Source organism: Pelodiscus sinensis, chromosome 2 (assembly GCF_049634645.1).
Source record: "Pelodiscus sinensis isolate JC-2024 chromosome 2, ASM4963464v1, whole genome shotgun sequence".
In the NCBI taxonomy this organism is placed as follows: domain Eukaryota; kingdom Metazoa; phylum Chordata; order Testudines; family Trionychidae; genus Pelodiscus; species Pelodiscus sinensis.
In genome coordinates, this window is record NC_134712.1 from 3,513,077 (window position 1) to 3,530,181 (window position 17,105).

At 54.2% G+C, this 17,105-nt stretch overlaps 1 protein-coding gene and 1 long non-coding RNA gene across 3 annotated transcripts in view; one reads left to right on the top strand and one right to left on the bottom strand.

Annotated features, from left to right (window-relative positions):
* Positions 1–17,105, bottom strand: part of LOC112546258 (uncharacterized) — a 34,714-nt gene that overhangs the window by 2,521 nt on the left and 15,088 nt on the right. The gene's annotated exons all lie outside the window — the stretch shown is intronic.
* Positions 2,502–17,105, top strand: part of LOC112546257 (lymphocyte antigen 6E-like) — a 41,091-nt gene continuing 26,487 nt past the window's right edge. The window contains exons 1-3 of one of the 2 annotated variants that reach the window (XM_075920008.1): positions 2,560–2,719; positions 12,667–12,786; positions 14,807–15,667. In XM_075920008.1, the coding sequence (XP_075776123.1) occupies positions 2,668–2,719; positions 12,667–12,786; positions 14,807–15,012 (378 nt within the window). In that variant the 5' untranslated portion in view covers positions 2,560–2,667 and the 3' untranslated portion in view covers positions 15,013–15,667. Of the gene's footprint in view, positions 2,720–12,666; positions 12,787–14,806; positions 15,668–17,105 lie in introns of those variants that run through there. The other variant, XM_075920010.1, reaches the window with a different exon arrangement.

The following is a 17,105-nucleotide window of genomic DNA, read 5'->3' on the forward strand; positions in this document are numbered from 1 at the left end:
TTGAAGGGTTTGTCCTCACAGATATCAGCCCAGGCCTCTGGTTTGAACGATGCATGGGAGGAAGTGTCAACATTCAGTTTTGCCAGCAAAATATCCAAGAACCAGAGATTTCAAAGTTACTCAGCACTTGCTCCCTGACATTTTGGAATGGTGGCACCAGACATCCCAGGTGTCTCATGAACCGACCTGGGATGAACTGCAGGAGTGGGAATTGGGGGGCAGGCAGAGGGGAACACAGGCAGCTGGCAGGAGTCCCAGGCAGCAGGCCAGGTGGGAGTCAGACCAGCGTGTTGGCCATGTGGGGATCACCAGGCAGCACTTGGGGAATCAGTGAGCGTGGGACTCCGGGGGACGGAGCAGCCCGTCGGGTAGGGAGTCAGGAGCCAGAGCGCCAGCTGTCCGGGGGACAGGTGAGGTGCTGGCAGCTCCGGCAGATGGCTGCCCAGAGAGCTAGGGAGCCCAGCTCCCACACGTCCCTCCAAATGGGCTGCGGAGGAGGCCCGGCAGCGAGCTGGCAGGAAGTCTCAGATATTTAGGCCAAGTTGCCATGGTCCTGCAAGACATTTGATATTGTCCAACCACAGCCAGGGTGAGCCCCTCTCCCCCTGATTTTAACCCATTTTCTTTCCACACTGCTGCATACTTCTCTTGGCTTCCTCCAGCCTGGTTCACAATCCCCAAGGCTGTGTCTACATTGGCATGATTTTGCGCAAAAGCAGCTGCTTTTTTGCAAAAACATGCTGCCTGTCTACACTGGCGGGGAGTTCTTGCACAAGAACACTGAGGTTCTAATATGTGAAATCAGGGCTTCTTGCGCAAGAACTATGATGCTCCCGCTCAGGAATAAGCCCTCTTGCACAGCTGTTCTTGCACAAGAGGCCAGTGTAGACAGGCAACATGAATTTCTTGCGCAAGAAAGCCTGATGGCTAAAATGGCCATCGGAGCTTTCTTGCGCAAGAGAGCCTCTACACTGACACGGATGCTTTTGCGCAAAGGCACATGCCAGTGTAGAGGCTCTCTTGCGCAAATACTTTAACGCAAAAACTCTTGCGTTAAAAGTATTTGCGCAAAATCTTGCCAATGTAGACGTAGCCCCAGAGTATGAGGTTTCCACACTCTTCTCACCATTTGTTACTATTCGGTTCTGTTTCTTACCAGGGGGGCTAGAATTAGCGTCTGTATTTCTGTTGCTAAGACTCGGGCATTAAAATTGATTCTTACGACCTTTGTGCCATTTCGTTTGCAATCCAAGCACTCAAAAGTTAAGTGGGATCAACCTCTTAAGCCAGCGGACTACAACTCCCATCAGTCCTTTCCCCATGGCACTTCCCTTTCTCCAGGCCAGGTAGGAGGAAAGACCTCAAGCAGGAAATGATGGGTTACTTTTGGGAGGAAGCAACTGCATGGCCAGGATGGCCAGCAAGGTACCTCAAGAAGAGAGGACAGTTGCATTTAGGGCATAGGGGGCCCAGGGCAGGAGGATGGGGGCAGTTCAAGAGTCAGGGCTAGGGGTGAAGGGGCCCAGGCCTGGGGGGTGAAGGATTGAGTGGGAGGGTCAAAGGGGCATTTTCGGAGGGGAGACCTGCAACCACACCTAATGAGTTGCTGCTGTTCTTCCTCTGATTCTCAGGGAGCGAAGGGAAAGTTCACAGGTTGCTGCATCCTCCTCTGGCCTCCCCTCAGCAGCCAGGAGCCAGGGGCATCGTTCTGGGAGAGCTGGCAGCAGCCCTGGGTACCGGGATGTGGATTCCTTGTCTTCCTGTTGCCGTGAGGACAAGTGAGCGAGGGGAAAGTACTGAGATTCCATGAATTACTCCTCAGCCCCCTCCCTTCACCAGCCAGGAGTGAGAGGCATGCACAGAATCCAAGTACCCCCCCCCCCCCATCATCAGGGGCATGGGAAGAAAAGCAAGCCGGTTCCCGGTGTGTTCGCTGGCTCCATGGGTGCTGCCTGGTGACTCCCCACATGGCCAACCTGCTGCTCTTCCTGGCGCCCACCTGGCCTGCTGCTGGGGACTCCTGCCAGCTGCCCGTGTTCCCCTCCGCCTGCCCCCAATTCCCACGCCTTGGTGTGTGGTCCATGGGCAGCTGGAGGCGCCCAGCAGCCTGCCAGGCCAGGAGGGAGATCGTGGCACTGGGTGCTGGGGGAGCAGGGGCGAGCCAGGGGTTCTGGGGGGGGGGGCACATTTCGATTTGTGACCCCCCCCCCCGACTCTACCAGACTTTTCTGCCCCCTGTGAGTTTGTAACTTCGCACCCGCACTGAGGGCAGCGCCCAGGGGCCCGGGGCCCAGGCGGGAGGGGCTCTGCCCTGGCCAGGCCCGGGGGCAGAGGCAGGGAGCGGGGTCCCCACGCCCCGGCTGCGGCTGGAACCCGGGTGGCCAGGGCGCAGCATCCCCGGATTAGCCACGAGAGCCGGGACCGCTCTGCGCCGCCGCGTGTGCAGCCCGCCCGGCCCCTGCGCCTCCTCTCCTGCAGCGGGGAAACGAAACCGAAGCCCATTGAACGACCCCCCCGCGGGGCAGCGATTCCTGCGTCGGAGCCGCCCCCCCCCCGCCTGCTCCGCCCCTCGCTTCAAAAGCTCCCCCCGGAGCAAGCGCCGGCCACACCCCGCCCTGCAGCTGCGGCTCCGTCCCCGAGCGCGCAGCCTGCCCGGACCCGGCGGAGATGAAGGCTTTTCTGCTCGCCCTGCTGGCGGCGGCGCTGTGCGCGGAGCCAGGTGAGAGGCGGCGGGGGGTGGGGGGGTTGCAGCCCCATTGCAATGCTGCTGCCCCGCTTTGCAGCCCCCCCCCGTGGCCGGTGCATGGGCTGGGGGGCGAGGGGGATACAAACAGCGCGGGCCCCACAAGGGATCCCCCTGCGGATGGTGCGTGCACGCGGGAGCCGAGCTCGCTGGCTCGGGACTCGGGCTCCGCAGCGACTGGGGGGCGCAGCCCCAGAGCCCTCGCTGGCCACGTGCTCTGTGCGGGGCCCCGCGGTGGGTCCGGGGCGCCCGGCGTGGGGCTGCGCGCCGCGGGAACGCTTCCAAGCGCTGCTACGGCCGGAGCTGGCCCGCCCCCAGGCCAAGCGAGAGCTGGGAACCTAGAGGGGGTGGGGGTGAGCGACTCCTTGCGCGCTCCCCCGCCCTCAGGTCCTGATTGCCCGGGGGCGGGGGAGGATGCGCACGAGGTCTCCTCCCGCGCCAGGGGCGTCGCGGGAACCACCAGCTGGTCCAAGGCTAAGTGCCGCGCGCTCCTGGCAGGGCAGGCGGGGGCGAGAGGCCAGAGGCTTCGCACTCGCGCCTGCCCTTAGAGGGCCCCGCCCCCTTCTGCCCCAGGCCCCGCCCCTTCGGGGGGTGGCCCGCGACCACTGCCAATATTCCTGAAGTGGCCCCTCTCTGCAAAACTTATGGCCGAGCCCTGGGTTAAGGGGTGACCAGTCCCCTCGGTGGGTGCTGCTTACGGGTTTGAGGGTGGCTCTAACCCAGCCACTTAACGTTGAACCGGATTTGACATCCTATGGCGCTGCCGCCCCAGATGCGCCGTGTCCCCCGCCCTAGCATCATGCACAGCCTGGTTTCAGTCGGGGAAGCACAGCCGGCCTGTTCTTTTCCAAGCCCCAGTCTGTATGTGATCAAACTCCGCCCGGAGCCTGAGAGAAACCTACTGCCCCTTGCACCTGGACAGCAGACCCCCTTCGCCCGGCAGATGTGGTTGCTGCAGGTGGCCTTGTCCCAGGGCAACCGGGATATTCCTTTGGCCGTGCAAGGAGCCTTTCCCCAGGAACTCCCTTGCTTCAGCTGACACTGCCTTTAAACATAACCTGGTGTTGAAGGGCCAAGTACCAGGCTCTTGAAGGAGCGCAGTGATGTGGAGGAAACTGACAGTGCTGGCGTGGGCGGTAACGGCTTGACCTGCTGCCCAGAAGTCTTTCCACTGCCTGCATTGGTTTGTAAGGCCTTATCTGAGCGCTGCTCTGTGCAAGGTCAGATTCCACAAGTCTTATCTAAGGCATTTCTGAGGATTGGGTGGAATCTCAGGAGTTCTTAGTAGCTGTGCCCCAAAAAGCGTTTTTCCCTCGCGAATTGTTCCTGTGATTGGCATCGATTGTTGTTCCCCTTTGCACTGCTTAGGTTCTTTGCTCTGTAGTTCCGCTGAATCCTTCTTATGCCAACAGCCTCCTGAAATCATTCCTCCCTCTCCGTCATGTTCTCTATTTTTAGACAGTTTTCATGAGCTCTTCTTGTTTTTAGTGTCATGTCCTAATGCCGGCATTTGATGTGGCACCGGGTGACATTTTGATGAAAAAACTTGCATGATATAAAATAGGGATGTGAAACCTTTTTTGGGTCAGAAAAATCAGTCAGGCCGAGCCACACACAAGTGAAGAGCCAAACCCTGCTCCCCGCTCCCTTCCCAAAAAACACCAGCCCCTCACTGACGTGGTCCTGATGAGGAGAAAGACCCTTCCCGCTTTCCCCTGGCACACCAGAGCCTGGGACGGGGGCCCAGCCTAGTAGATTTTGTGTGCTTCAGCCCTGTGGAAGGACGGCAGGTTGGCTGAAGCACCAGTGAGGGCTCCTCAGTGTTGGGGGAGGAGCCGTGGGCCTCGGGGGCCAGATCCAGGGAAGCCGGGGGCTGCATCCGGCCCCCAGGCCTGAGGTTCCCCATCCCTGATCTAAACTGAGCACGGCACGTGTGGACTGAGGCGGTGCCTACGCTAGAGAGCTTGCAGCACTGCTGTGCCCAGGCAGCTGCACCACTGTAAGGTCTCTTGTGATAACTGCTGCATGCCAACGGGAGAGAGCTGTCCTGTCGATGGAATTAAGGCCCCCGCCAAGGAGCCAGGGTAGGCTGTGTTTGAGTCATGGGGAGAGACAGCCCTGTTTGCACCAGCACTTAAGGCAGCAGGGTGATGGACCTCGTTCATGGGAGTTCTTTCACACCATTGTGCAGCGTGCATTTTGCTGGCATGACTGGTAGTGTAGGCCTGGCTTAGAAGCCGGCTGATTGCTAGGGGTCACAGTGTAATTGTAAATGGGGCGTCTTCAATGGGTCCGGGTGTCTCAAGAGGGGATCAGTTTGTAGCCCTAGGCTATTTAACATTCTTATCTGAGACCTGGAAGAAAACCACATGGCTGATACAAAAGCTGTGGGATGGGTAATCAGGGCCATCCCTAGCAAAGCTGATGCCTTAGGCAGCCCCGCATCTGCACCCCTCCTAGCCCTTCTGTGGGGAAGGGGCTGTGGGGGTAGAAGCTGTGGGGTGCAGGAGCACTGTCTACAGGGCAGGGAGGCAGCCTCAGGGGAGAAGGCGCGAGATGTAGAGGGTGGTGAGCAGCCTGGGCGTGCGGACAGAAGGACTCAGAAGGAGCAGTGGGTGCCACGTCTCTCTGGCCCACAGCATGGTTGCCCATTGCTTCTCCTGAGTCCTCCGGTCCACAGGCTCACATCCCTCGCTGCTGCCTGAGCCAGTGAGTAGGCAGGAGCTGGCACTGAGCACATGTTTGGGGCTGGCCACTGGAGCCAATATGCAGCTGCATAGTTTGCATATAAGTAGGGACTAGGGAGGTGAATGGTTAACTGATAAGCATCACCTTTAGTGGGTGCTTACGGGTTATAGTTAACGGGCGCCAGCAGGGGGCATTCCAGCCCGGCCAGAGCAGCCCCTGCTCCATTTCATCAGTTAACTGGTTAAACACAATGTTTAACCGGTTAACTGATTACCTGGGATTTTATATCCCTAAGGAGGGCTGCCCCTGGTGGTAATTAATGAAGAGCACAGGTCACTAGTACAGAGCAATCGGTGTCACTTGGTACGCTGGGCAGAAGCAAACAATATGTATTGTAATCCTAGAGACTAAGAACGTTGGGCATATTTGGGGGTGGGGGGGCAGCTATCCTGGGAATTGTTTTGCATCACATGGAAAGGGAGGAGGGAGAGGTAGGAAGGATGTGATACAGTCACCACTGGGAGCAGTGAGGCTGCAAGGGAGAGCTGTCCTGTAACATGCCCGGTGTGGGCACCTGCACCACCACTGGAGTGGCCAGCAGGGCTGTGGCTCAGCCACCTTGCCTCCCTGCCTCAAACCCCTCCCCCCCACCTCTCCACTGTGCCCTCCCCCACCCGGGAGCACCCAGCCCTAACCGCTCCCATAGGACCTACCAGCAGCTACCGCCATCTGCATCAGTGGGTTGCCTATTCTAGGCCAGCCTGCGCGGCACCCCCACTTTTTCTCTCCCACAACTGGGCCAGTGGGGCACAGGCCTGTGTGGCCCCAATCCCTGGGCTGGCTCCCTGACCCCAGGCTAGCCCCCCTTCCAAACCCCAAATCCCAGCTTCTCTCCATCCCTGGGCCAGGCCTTCCTCCAAGCACTGGGAGGGGTCCCATCCGTGACCGTGGGCCAGCCTGGGCATGCCAGCTGGAGGCCTGAGTGGTCCCTGCTTTCCCCCAGGACCGGACTCGGGCAACACCGGGTAAGTCTGCTAGTGAGTGTATAACAGGAATTTTGAGTAAGAGCAGAGAGGTTATTTTTCCTGGGGATTTGGCACTGGTGTACTCACTGCTGTAATCCTGTGTCCAACTGTGGTACCCACAATTCAAGAAGCATGTTGGTCAATTGGAGAGGGCTCAGAGAAGAGCCACAAGCATGATGACGAAAGGGCTAGAAAACCTGCCTGACAGCAGTACACTCAAGGACCCAATCTAGTTCGCAAAACAAAGAGAGGGTTGAGAACAAATATTTAACAATGGGCTCTTCAGTCCAGCAGAGAAAGTGACAACACGATCCAATAGCCGGCAGCTGAAGCTGGACAAATTCAGACTGGCAATAACATGGACATGTTTAACAGGGAGAGTAATGAACCTCTAGAACAATTTAAGGATGTTAGGAGGCGGGTAGTTGACTAATGGTGTAGTCGATACAATTTGTACCGACTACACAATTAGTCGATGAGGGGTGGTGCTCGGTACTGGCTTGTGCCAGGCCAGGAGCTATCCCCGCTGCGGCGCTGCAGCTCACATTTGGTGGGAGCCGGGTGCACCGACACTCAAGCTCCTACTGCATTTAAACTGCAGAGCCATAACGGACTCTTAAATGTAGTAAGATCCAGCTGGGCTGATGCCGGAGCAGCCTCTGCCCATGGCCAGCCCAGGCCGTTGCGGACAGGGGTTGCGTTGCTGCAACAGCCCCTGTCCACGGACGGGGGGCCCAGCTCACCACTGGGATTCCCCATAGACGGGCTGCTGCTGGAGTCTTCCGCCTGCCTTCCCCCCCGGCGCTGCTGACTCCGCTAGAGGCAGTAGCAGGGTCGCAGGGGGAGGGGGGAGAAGAAGAAGCATCGCAGAGACAGTGCTGGGGGGAAATGAGCTTTTAAGCCAGCTCCCTTCAGCACCAGCTCCTATTTCCTCCCCTCCTTGCTGCCTCTGATGCAGAGGTGTGGCGTGGGGAGCGAGTGATCAAGTACCCGGCTCCACTACTCACTTACATCCCTGGAACAATTTACTCAGGATCTCGGGGGAGTTTTCATCACCTGCAATTTTTAAATAAAAATTGGAATTTTTTCTAAAAGCTCAGTGTTGTAAATTGCCCCAACTACATGAGTATTTGGCATTATGGAAAACATTCATTTTCCTCTCCCCTTTAGCTGTGTTTGCCAGCTTTGATCTGGCAGATGCATAGATACTCTTGGCTCACGTGTCCTCAGAATTGTTTACATGTGATCGTAAAATGTATCTTAGTGAAAGGAAGGGTGGTCCAGTTGGTTTGGCACTGGGGTAGGACTTGGGAGACCTAGGTTTAAATTCCTGTTCTGCTACAAACTTCCTGCATGTCTTTGGGAGAGTTACTTAACCGCATTGGGTGTCTGTTTCCCTCTATGTAAAATCAGGGGTGTTGTGGGGATAAATACTCAGCTGGTTCTGAGGTGCTCAGATGCTATGGTCGTGGGATGCTATATAAGAACATGAGCTAGATTAAGGGTGACGAGTCCGTAGGAATGATCTGGGCTAAATTTATGGCACAGGTGGTTAAAAATGCGAACTGAGTTAAGATCATCTGTCTGAGAGTCCGGGGAGGGGGGAGGAGGAGGAGGAGGCAAGCAAGGTGGAATTTCTGTGATGTCATTTGCACTGAGTCAGAATTGAACCTTCGGATTCATTCACTGATTCACGGGCTCTGCAGAGCATCTTGGCATCCGAGGCTGTGTCAGAGGGAAGCTTGAGTCGTCCCCTGTGGCTCTGCAGTTCTGCCAGAAAGCTGCCGTTTGAACTGCTCTGCAGACTTGTTCCTTCAGCATCTGGCACTGACATTTTGACCGTATGCTACCGTGTTTGGAACTATATAGTCTTGTTATGAAGTGACGAGGGTGGAGCTGTTGGGAAGACTGGTCTTGGCTTGTTCTAGCTGCGTTCCTCTCCAGAACTCCCACTCTTGGGCTACGTCTACATTGTCATCCCTTTCCGGAAAAGGGATGCTAATGTGACGAGTCAGAATTGCAAATCCGCAGGGGATTTAAATATCCCCCGCGGCATTTGCATTTACATGGCTGCCGCTTTTTTCCGGCTTGGGGATAAGCTGGAGAAAAGCGCCAGTCTAGATGCGATTCTCCGAAAAATAAGCCCTTTTCCGGAGGATTTCTTATTCCTACTTTCAAGTGCGTGCTCAGTAATAGTAGTTGGAGTGCAGCTGGGTCAATAAGCCCACACAATGTCTGTATTAAAAAAAGTACATGACCGATCCATCAAGAAACATCCACACCTGCGTTCAGCCGCTGACCACAGCCCGTTTTGCCTGCACGCATGTTGCTGAGGAGTATTTCAAAATCTTGCTCTTTTCATCAGAGACACAAGAAATAGATGTGTGCTTCATGGAGGGTGCTGCAGCCATTGTGCCCGTGGAGGGCAGGCTAGGTCAAGGTGACTCTGGGGAGAGAGCCCCATGTTTACCATGACCTATATGCCATGTGGCCTCTAGTCTAATCATGCCCCAGCTTTCCTGGAACATGGGGCATTACTAGGTGTGTTAGCCAAAGCTGAGATCAGAGTGTCCTGCCGACAGTATGGCCGTTCTTATACTGCCAATCGGAATTGTTTGTTTCCTATCAACATGTTGTGCTGGTGAGAGGCCGAGGTTCAAACTCTGAAGGTGACCAGTGAAGGTGGTTACATAAAGGGGGTGAAATCAAGCCCTGAGGAAGAATTTAATGCTTCAAATTTTGTTCTTCCTTAATCCATGCCTTCCTTCCTTGTCACCCTCATGCGTCGATTTCTGCCCAGTTTGCACAGTAAGCTCTGTAGGAAATGCACCTTGCTTCTGATGGCTTTCTTTGATAGGATAATGAGCCTTGTAGATAAGGGAGAAATGGTGGATGTGGTATATACCTAGACTTTAGTAAGGCATTTGATACGGTTTCGCACGATATTCTTATCAATAAACTAGGCAAATACAACTTAGATGAGGCTACTATAAGTTGGGTGAACTGGCTGGATAACCTTTCTCAGAAAGTAGTTATTAATGGTTCACAATCCTGCTGGAAAGGTATAACAAGTGAGGTTCCGCAGGGGTCTGTTTTGGGACAGGTTCTGTTCAATATCTTCATCAACAATTTAAATATCGGCATAGGGAGTACGCTTATTAAGTTTGCAGATGATACCAAGCTGGGAGGGGTTGCAACTGCTTTGAAGAACAGGGTCATAATTCAAAATGATCTGGACAAATTGGAGAAATGGTCCGAGGTAAACAGGATGAAGTTTAATAAGGACAAATGCAAAGTGCTCCACTTAGGAAGGAACAATCAGTTTCACACATACAGAATGGGAAGCGACTGTCTAGGAAGGAGTACGGCAGAAAGGGATCTAGGGGTTATAGTGGACCACAAGCTAAATATGAGTCAGCAGTGTGATGCTGTTGCAAAAAAAGCAAATATGATTCTGGGATGCATTAACAGGTGTGTTGTGAGCAAGACAGTAGAAGTCATTCTTCCACTCTAGTCTGCGCTGGTTAGGCCTCAGTGTCCAGTTCTGGGCACCACGTTTCAACAGTTCTGGGCACCACATTTGAAGAAGGATGTGGAGAAATTGGAGAAGGTCCAGAGAAGAGCAACAAGAATGATTAAAGTTCTAGAGAACATGACCTATGAAGGAAGACTGAAAAAATTAGGCTTGTTTAGTTTGGAAAGGAGAAGACTGAGAGGGGACATGATAGTGGTTTTAGATATCTAAAAGCGTATCACAAGAAGGAGGGAGAAAAATTGTTTTTCCTGGCCTTTGAAGCAGCAAGGGAGGTTTAGGTTGGACATTAGGAAAAACTTGCTAACAGTCAGGGTGGTTAAAGACTGGAATAAATTGCCTGGGGAAGTTGTGGAATCTCCATCTCTGGAGATATTTAAGAGTAGGTTAGATAAATGTCTATCAGAGATGGTCTAGACAGTACTGGGTCCTGCCATGAGGGCAGGGGACTGGATTTGATGACCTCTCGAGGTCCCTTCTAGTCCTAGTATTCTATGATTCTCTCTTTCTTCAGCCTGTTTCTAGCACTATAATAATTAAGTTTGTTTAGCAAGTCAGAATGAATTCTCTAGTCATCCATGTGATGCCCATCTATAAATAACACATCATGCCATTAACACCTCATGTGTTAGCGCCAGTGTGAGCTCACATCTCCATTATCTCCCACCATCTGCTGGCATCTGCCTCTTTGCAAATGAGCCGTTAAATAATATTGGGTCAGCTCTAGCCGGTTTTCTCCATGCACAATAGCCCAGGTGTGCAGTGGATTTTTGTACCTTCCTATGAAGCAATGATCACTACCAGGGCTAGGATGCTGAATGACTTCAGTGTCTGATCTGGGATAGTACATCATCTGCATGTGGCTATGACTGCATCATACAGACATGGACCATTATAGTGTCTTAAGCCCCCAACGGTAGGCCTGTAGCATTCGAACAAAAGGAGAACATGCTGAGCTGTAAGTAAGAGGTTGTTGAAATTGCTTGGGCCAACCATAGAGGGAGACTTGCTCCCTCTCTTAGCCGGTGTCCTAGAATCATGGAAAAATCCGGTTGAATGAGATCTCAAGTGGTCATTAAGTCCAGCTCCCTGTGCCGAGGCAGGAAGAAGTAAACCGAGATCATCCTTCACAGCTGTTTGTCCAACCTGTTCTTCAAAACCTCCAGAGACGGGGATTCCACAGTCTTCTTGGGAAGCCTGACCCAACCTTTACCGACTCTGGTTGTTAGAAAGCCTTTCCTAACCTCTAATTTAAATCCCCCTTGTTGCAGAGTAAGACTGTTATTTCCTGTGGATGTGGAGAACCATGGATCCCCGTCATGGCGATGGCGGAGGTTGACATGTTTCAAGACTGCTGCCACACTCGCTTCAGTCTGCCTGTCTCAGGCCTAACTGTGGCCAGTTTTGTTAACGCTGTCTTACAGTTTCTGGTTTTCGAAACTTCTGATCTTTGTTGTTGCTCTTCAGTTTGCCCACAGGTTTTGGTGCCCAGAATTGGACACAGTACTCCAGCCGTAATCTCAGTGGTGCCAAGGCCAACAGGACAATTTCCTTCTCTGTTTTACATGCTTGTGGGAAACCTGCATAAAGTCAGCCCCTCACGGGCACTGACTCCCAATCCCTGTCGTCTCCTTGTTGCCTCTGATACAGAGGCAGCAAGAGTGGGGGGGAATGCGTGTAGCCAACAAGATGAACCGATAAGCTCAGGCTTATTGGCTAATCGTGTAGTCGACTGCACTTTGACATTCCTAGTACCGGAGCCCATACTGACCTCTGTGAGACAAGATTCGCCCTCCCAGTTTGACAGTTGTGCCCCCACCTTATTGTCATTTCTCCTAGAAAATCATAAGATTAAGATTCTGACGGGTATTTTTAGTAAAAGTCAGAGACAGGTTGCAGGAAATAAACCAAAATTCAGAGTCTTGTGACTTGTCCCTGACTGATATTAAAAATCCCCTGGGGGAGAAGGAGGAAGAAAAATAGAGCGCTGCTGGAGCTTGTAGTCGCTCTAGCCCAGTGGGGCTAACCCTACCCCAGCTGCTGCTCCGGGGTCCCAGGGCTCGTCGCTAGCAGCTGTTCTGTGTCTGGCCACTGGTCCGGCAGCCCTTAAACTGACGGCTCCTCCGTTCCTGCCCCAGAAGACGTCTCAGAGGTCCCAGAATCTGTAACCTCCCTGACAGAATCGTACCCTTAATCACGTAGGGCCGTGTCAAAATCAAAATGCTCCCTGTCTACCGCTTTCCCCCTTCCCTAGGCTAGGACCCCTGTCAGAGAAGGAAATCCGGCTGGTTGGGCAGTCGCTGCTGGCTTTTCCTTAGAACCCTGTGATCCTGTGTGTAGGGTTAGGGGTTAGAAAAGGCGCAGGCTGAGAGAGTCTGTCCAGGTTGGTATTGCAGAGGGTGAACTTGGCAGAAGCATAAATAGCAGCTGGGCACGCAACTGAAAAATCCTTCCTCCCCACCATGGTCTTTTGGCTGCAGTCCTTGCTCAGTGGGTGCACAGGAAAAAATCTCTTTCTGGTGTCAGTGAGTTTGACCTGAAACAGCGGCTGAGAACACATGGGGAGGGTCCGCAGCGATGCTCATTAGCAGCCAGCCGCAGGCCTGAGGGCTGTAGACTAGCCACAGATAGACTGAGGCTAGCAGGAGCAGTTTAATGGGTGTGTTTTCCTTTTGCAGCTCACGCGCTGTTCTGCTTCAGCTGTGAGGATTCCGCCTCCAACTGGGGCTGTCTGAGCCCAGTCGCGTGTCCAAGTGAGGCAAACTACTGTGTGACCACATATATGGGGGCAACAATTGGTAGGTCTGGGCGCGTTCTGCCTGTTTTTCCATCGCGCTCTCCCGATCCGGATCCCTGGGGTTTCCTTTCTCTGCTGCCGGAAGGATGGGATGTGGCTGGTCGGGAGCTGGGTGGGGAGTCGCTCCTTGACCCCAAATGCAGGAGCCCTGGGTTGGTGAGTGAGGGTTGTAGGTGAGGGAGCGACTGAGGGGCAACATCAGGTTTCCTGGGAGAGCGGGGCTCTGTATCTCCCTGTCCTGCTTCGGGCCCTCTTACGGCATTGGTGGAAGCTCTGATTGAGGCTCCCCACCGGCTCCCTCCGCGTTTGCTGCCTCTGTGTCAGGCTTATCGGTTAATCGTATTAACGACTATGTGCAAACAGCCCTATTCCTGCAGGGCTGTTGCCTGGAGGCTGCCTGGGTAAGTGCCTCCCAGCCAGAGCCTGCCTCAGGCATCTCACTTCCTCCACCCTCCCCAGCTACCTGCCCCAAGTCACCACCCAAACCCTCTGTACCCCCTCTGTCCACCTCCTCCAGGTCACAACTCCCTCTCAGACCCTGCACTCCCTCCTGCACCCCTCGCCCAGGCCAGAATCCTCTCCTGCACCCATATCCATCCCAGGCCCTGCACCCCAGTCCCCTCCCACAAGCTTCCTTCTGCATTCCGCCTCCCTCCCAGAACCTGCCCCCCCTCCACAGAAGTGCAGCCCTTGACCACTTCCCAAAGTGATCTAAGTGCTCTAAGTGGCTGCCAGCCTGGAGCGGCGCGAGGGAGCCTTTGGAAAGGGCCGTGTGGATCCTCTGCTGCTGCACTCTGGGGAAATGGAGCCCACGCCCAGGAATATGGGAAGACGGCTCCTTCCCTCCGGTGTGTGGGGGGGCAAAGAGGGCTGCCTGTGCCCTGACTGCGAGGGAAAGGAGGTGACTCAATTATGCCCCGGTGCCTCTGACTCCACTCAGCGGCCACGTCAATGTCTTTGGCCGCCTCTGCGCTCTGAGTGGGCTGCAAGTAGCCCCTTCGTGGGGAGGTGCATGGCTCCCTTGGTGAAAGTAGTGCCGGCTGCGCAGGGATATCACCCCAGCGATGGGACCAGTTGGGCCACAGGCCGTTGCAGGTGCCCTGTGTAACTACATCACGAGCCTCCTTTTGCGCTTCCCCAGGTGATGTTTGAAGCGCCAGACCCCTCCCGGGCTGGTGTCAGGTTCCACTAGTGGCGTGTGCAGGAATTCACACGCTCCAGTCCCACTGCCCGGCTGGCTGTGCGTGCACAAAAGGAGGCCGGGTTAAAGCTGTTTTGGGGTAGAGCCCTTTGAGCAGTGCCATGCTGGGAGTGACCTCCAACTCCCGTCTGCTGCTCCATGAGCTGGGCGGTGACCTAGCTACCACCAGCTCCAAAGCTCTGAGGCTCAGTGGCAGGAGACAGGACTCAGTCCCGGCTGTGCTGGCGAGCAACCCCACTGCCCTCACTACCCGTCCAAAGCCCCGTCCCAACTGGGGATGTGACCGTTTAACCGATTAACGGAAGGGGGTGCCTGCCGCGGGCAGGGGACTACTCCACTCCTGCGAGGGGCCCACCATGGACAGGAAGCCTTCCAGCCAGGTTACTGGAGCAACCAGGGGGGAAGGATGCTCCAACCAAGCTAGAGTAGCCCCGCCCTCCCGCCTACCTCCCCCCTTTAATTGGTTAACTAATATATGTAAGCGGCTAATCAATTCAACAGAATTTTACAGCCCTAGTCCCAGCATGCATTGGGCCCAGCCGGACAATCGGGGATGGATTCTCAGGGTTCGTTGGCTCTTCCCAAGGAGGGGATGCTCCCAGGTGGTTCCTTGCCATGTCTGTCACCGCTAGGAAGAGACTAGTGCTGTTTCCGTGGGATAGAGCAAGAATGACTCCTGCTGGCTGGGCCTTTGCTGGCAGAGAGAAGGCTGGGACGTGGCCTCTTCGTCTCATGCTTGTTTAGTGCTGCGCTCAGGAGCCCCTGCCCGCACCCTGGGGACTATTTTAACTATGAGTGTCTTTCTGCTGTTTTGGTGCAGGTGGACAATCGGGTCAGAGCATCTCCAAAGGGTGCGCTCCCGTTTGCCCCAGCGCTGGGATAAACCTCGGGGTACTGGCTGCTTCGATTTCCTGCTGCAGTTCTTTCTTGTGCAACATCAGTGGGGCCAGCAGCGTGAAAGTCAGCTACACGGTGCTGGCCACAGCCCTCTTGGCCCTCTTCGTCTCTCTCCGGGCCGGACTGTGATGGGACCAGGAAAAATTAATTTGATGCCCTGAAGAACTTTCTCCAGCGAGACACCAAACCCCCCTCTGTGCAGAGCTGTCCTGGGGTTACCGATGGTGCCACTTCTTGCAAACTCTGTCTCAGTTATGATTAGACAAGACCTCCCCTGCTGCTGCCGGGGTGCCTCTCGGCAAATCTGTATTGTTTTCTCCCGTGTGTTGGGTGCGGGAGGCGCAGCTGAAGAGCACTGCCCCCCTCGGGACGTGCCTTCTTGTACGCTCGGCCTGTCAGGAAAGGGGGGATAATGTTGCCTGGGTTTCTGCTTTTATACCCCTAGTCCCAGTTGATGAGGTTGAGTTTTTAAAAAAAAAAAAAAAAAGGATCCAAGCTCACCGGGAAATGTTTCTCCCAAACCACCCCCAAAGCAGAACATTTCAACTCACCTTTCTTACTCCCGCAGAGACATTGCCTATACACGTCCTGCTCAGGATCAGCACCAGACTGACTGCTGGGAAGCCAAAATATATTCCCACTCTCCCAGCTAGAGTTTGGTTTGTTTACACTGTTTCCCTTCTCCTGCGCCTTGGCTGACTTTTCTGATGTACAGTGACTGCAGTGCACGCCCTGTGGTGATTGAGCATCACACTGAATAAACACATTCCTGTTCTTGCTTGGGCCTTGATGTCGTGTGTCTGCTTGCTGCAAAAACCGGGTAGGGAGGGTGGTGTTAGTGAAAAGGTCGACGCCAGGGTAGAGCACAGCGGCTCCTTGGGATAGCTGCTATGTGGGTCTCCTCTCCCGTGTTACACTTCATCCTAACACCTTTACCTCCCATGCTTGCCTCCTTCTGTTCCCTCCGATGGGCCCTGGTCAACAAACACTTGTATTTCTTATTTGCCTGCTCTTCCTAGTTGAGGCATCTGTAACTTTTCTCCCAGGACCATGTGCTGCCTTGGATTGTTTTGCTGCATAAAAGTCCTTTTGCATTCAGTCTGTAGGATGGTGGCTGGGCAGGATGAAGCAGGAGTCTAGTTTGCCATAGATGCGTCACAGGGCGATTGCTGACAGGAGGGAATTTTGAGAGGGTGTCTTCCTGGTGAAAAGGGGGCAATTTACAGCACCTTGGGGTAAGTGGCTGTCTGGAGTGTGTGGGGGTTCTGGACTTGTGTTTGTCTGTCTGTTTGGAGTTTTGAGTGCTGAGCTGTTTGTTTTGAAAGGCCATGTGCTCAGGCTGGCAGTTGGAAGCTGTGTGTTAACGAATGAATTAGGATTTGAAATCTAAAACTCTCTGCTCATTGGTGGAGCTGTAGCCAGAGGGAGGAGCTATCAGGAAGGCCAGAGCTTTAGAAACCCTGTGAAGAGGCAACCAGAGAGCTTGTGAACAGGAGGGAGTTTTGAGGGGGAAATTTAGAGGGGGCGCTAGTTACTTCTGACCTTCTTTAAATGGAAAACTTTTATAATCTGTATCCCAAACATTTAAATAAAACCCCTGTCTATAATCAGATTTATTCATAGGAGAAAATGCAGACAGAAGCCCAGCAGCAGAGTGGGGGCTATCCTGTTTATTGCGTCGAGTGTCACATGTATGATTATCTGCCCTGTGGGCGGGTGGCGTATGTGTGTACCCGGTGCAAGGAGCTCCAGACCCTCAGAGACAGAGTTCGGGCTTTGGAGGCCAAGGTGGCTGAACTGGAGAAGCTAAGGGAGGCAGAGAGGTATGTTGATGAGGCTTTCCGGGACACTAGTACCATCCCACCTCCAGTCTGCTAGCCCCAGTGCCGTTAAGGAGGATGAAAGGCTCAGTGGAAGAGAGCAATCAATGGGAGCAGAGGGAAACCATCCCATAGTTGGGACCCTCCTTCCAAAGGATGTTATGTCTCCTCTCACACTGAGGATGCCTCTCTGGGAGAGGGAACGACAGTTGTTAGGAAGAGGCAGGCGTTAGTAGTGGGTGATTCGATCGTTAGAAACATAGATAGTTGGGTTTGTGATGACTGGGAGAACCATATGGTGACTTGTCTGCCTGGGGCGAAGGTTGCAGATCTCTCAAGGCATCTAGATAAGACTTATGTGTAGCGCTGGGGAGGAGCCAGTGGTCATGGTACATGTAGGTA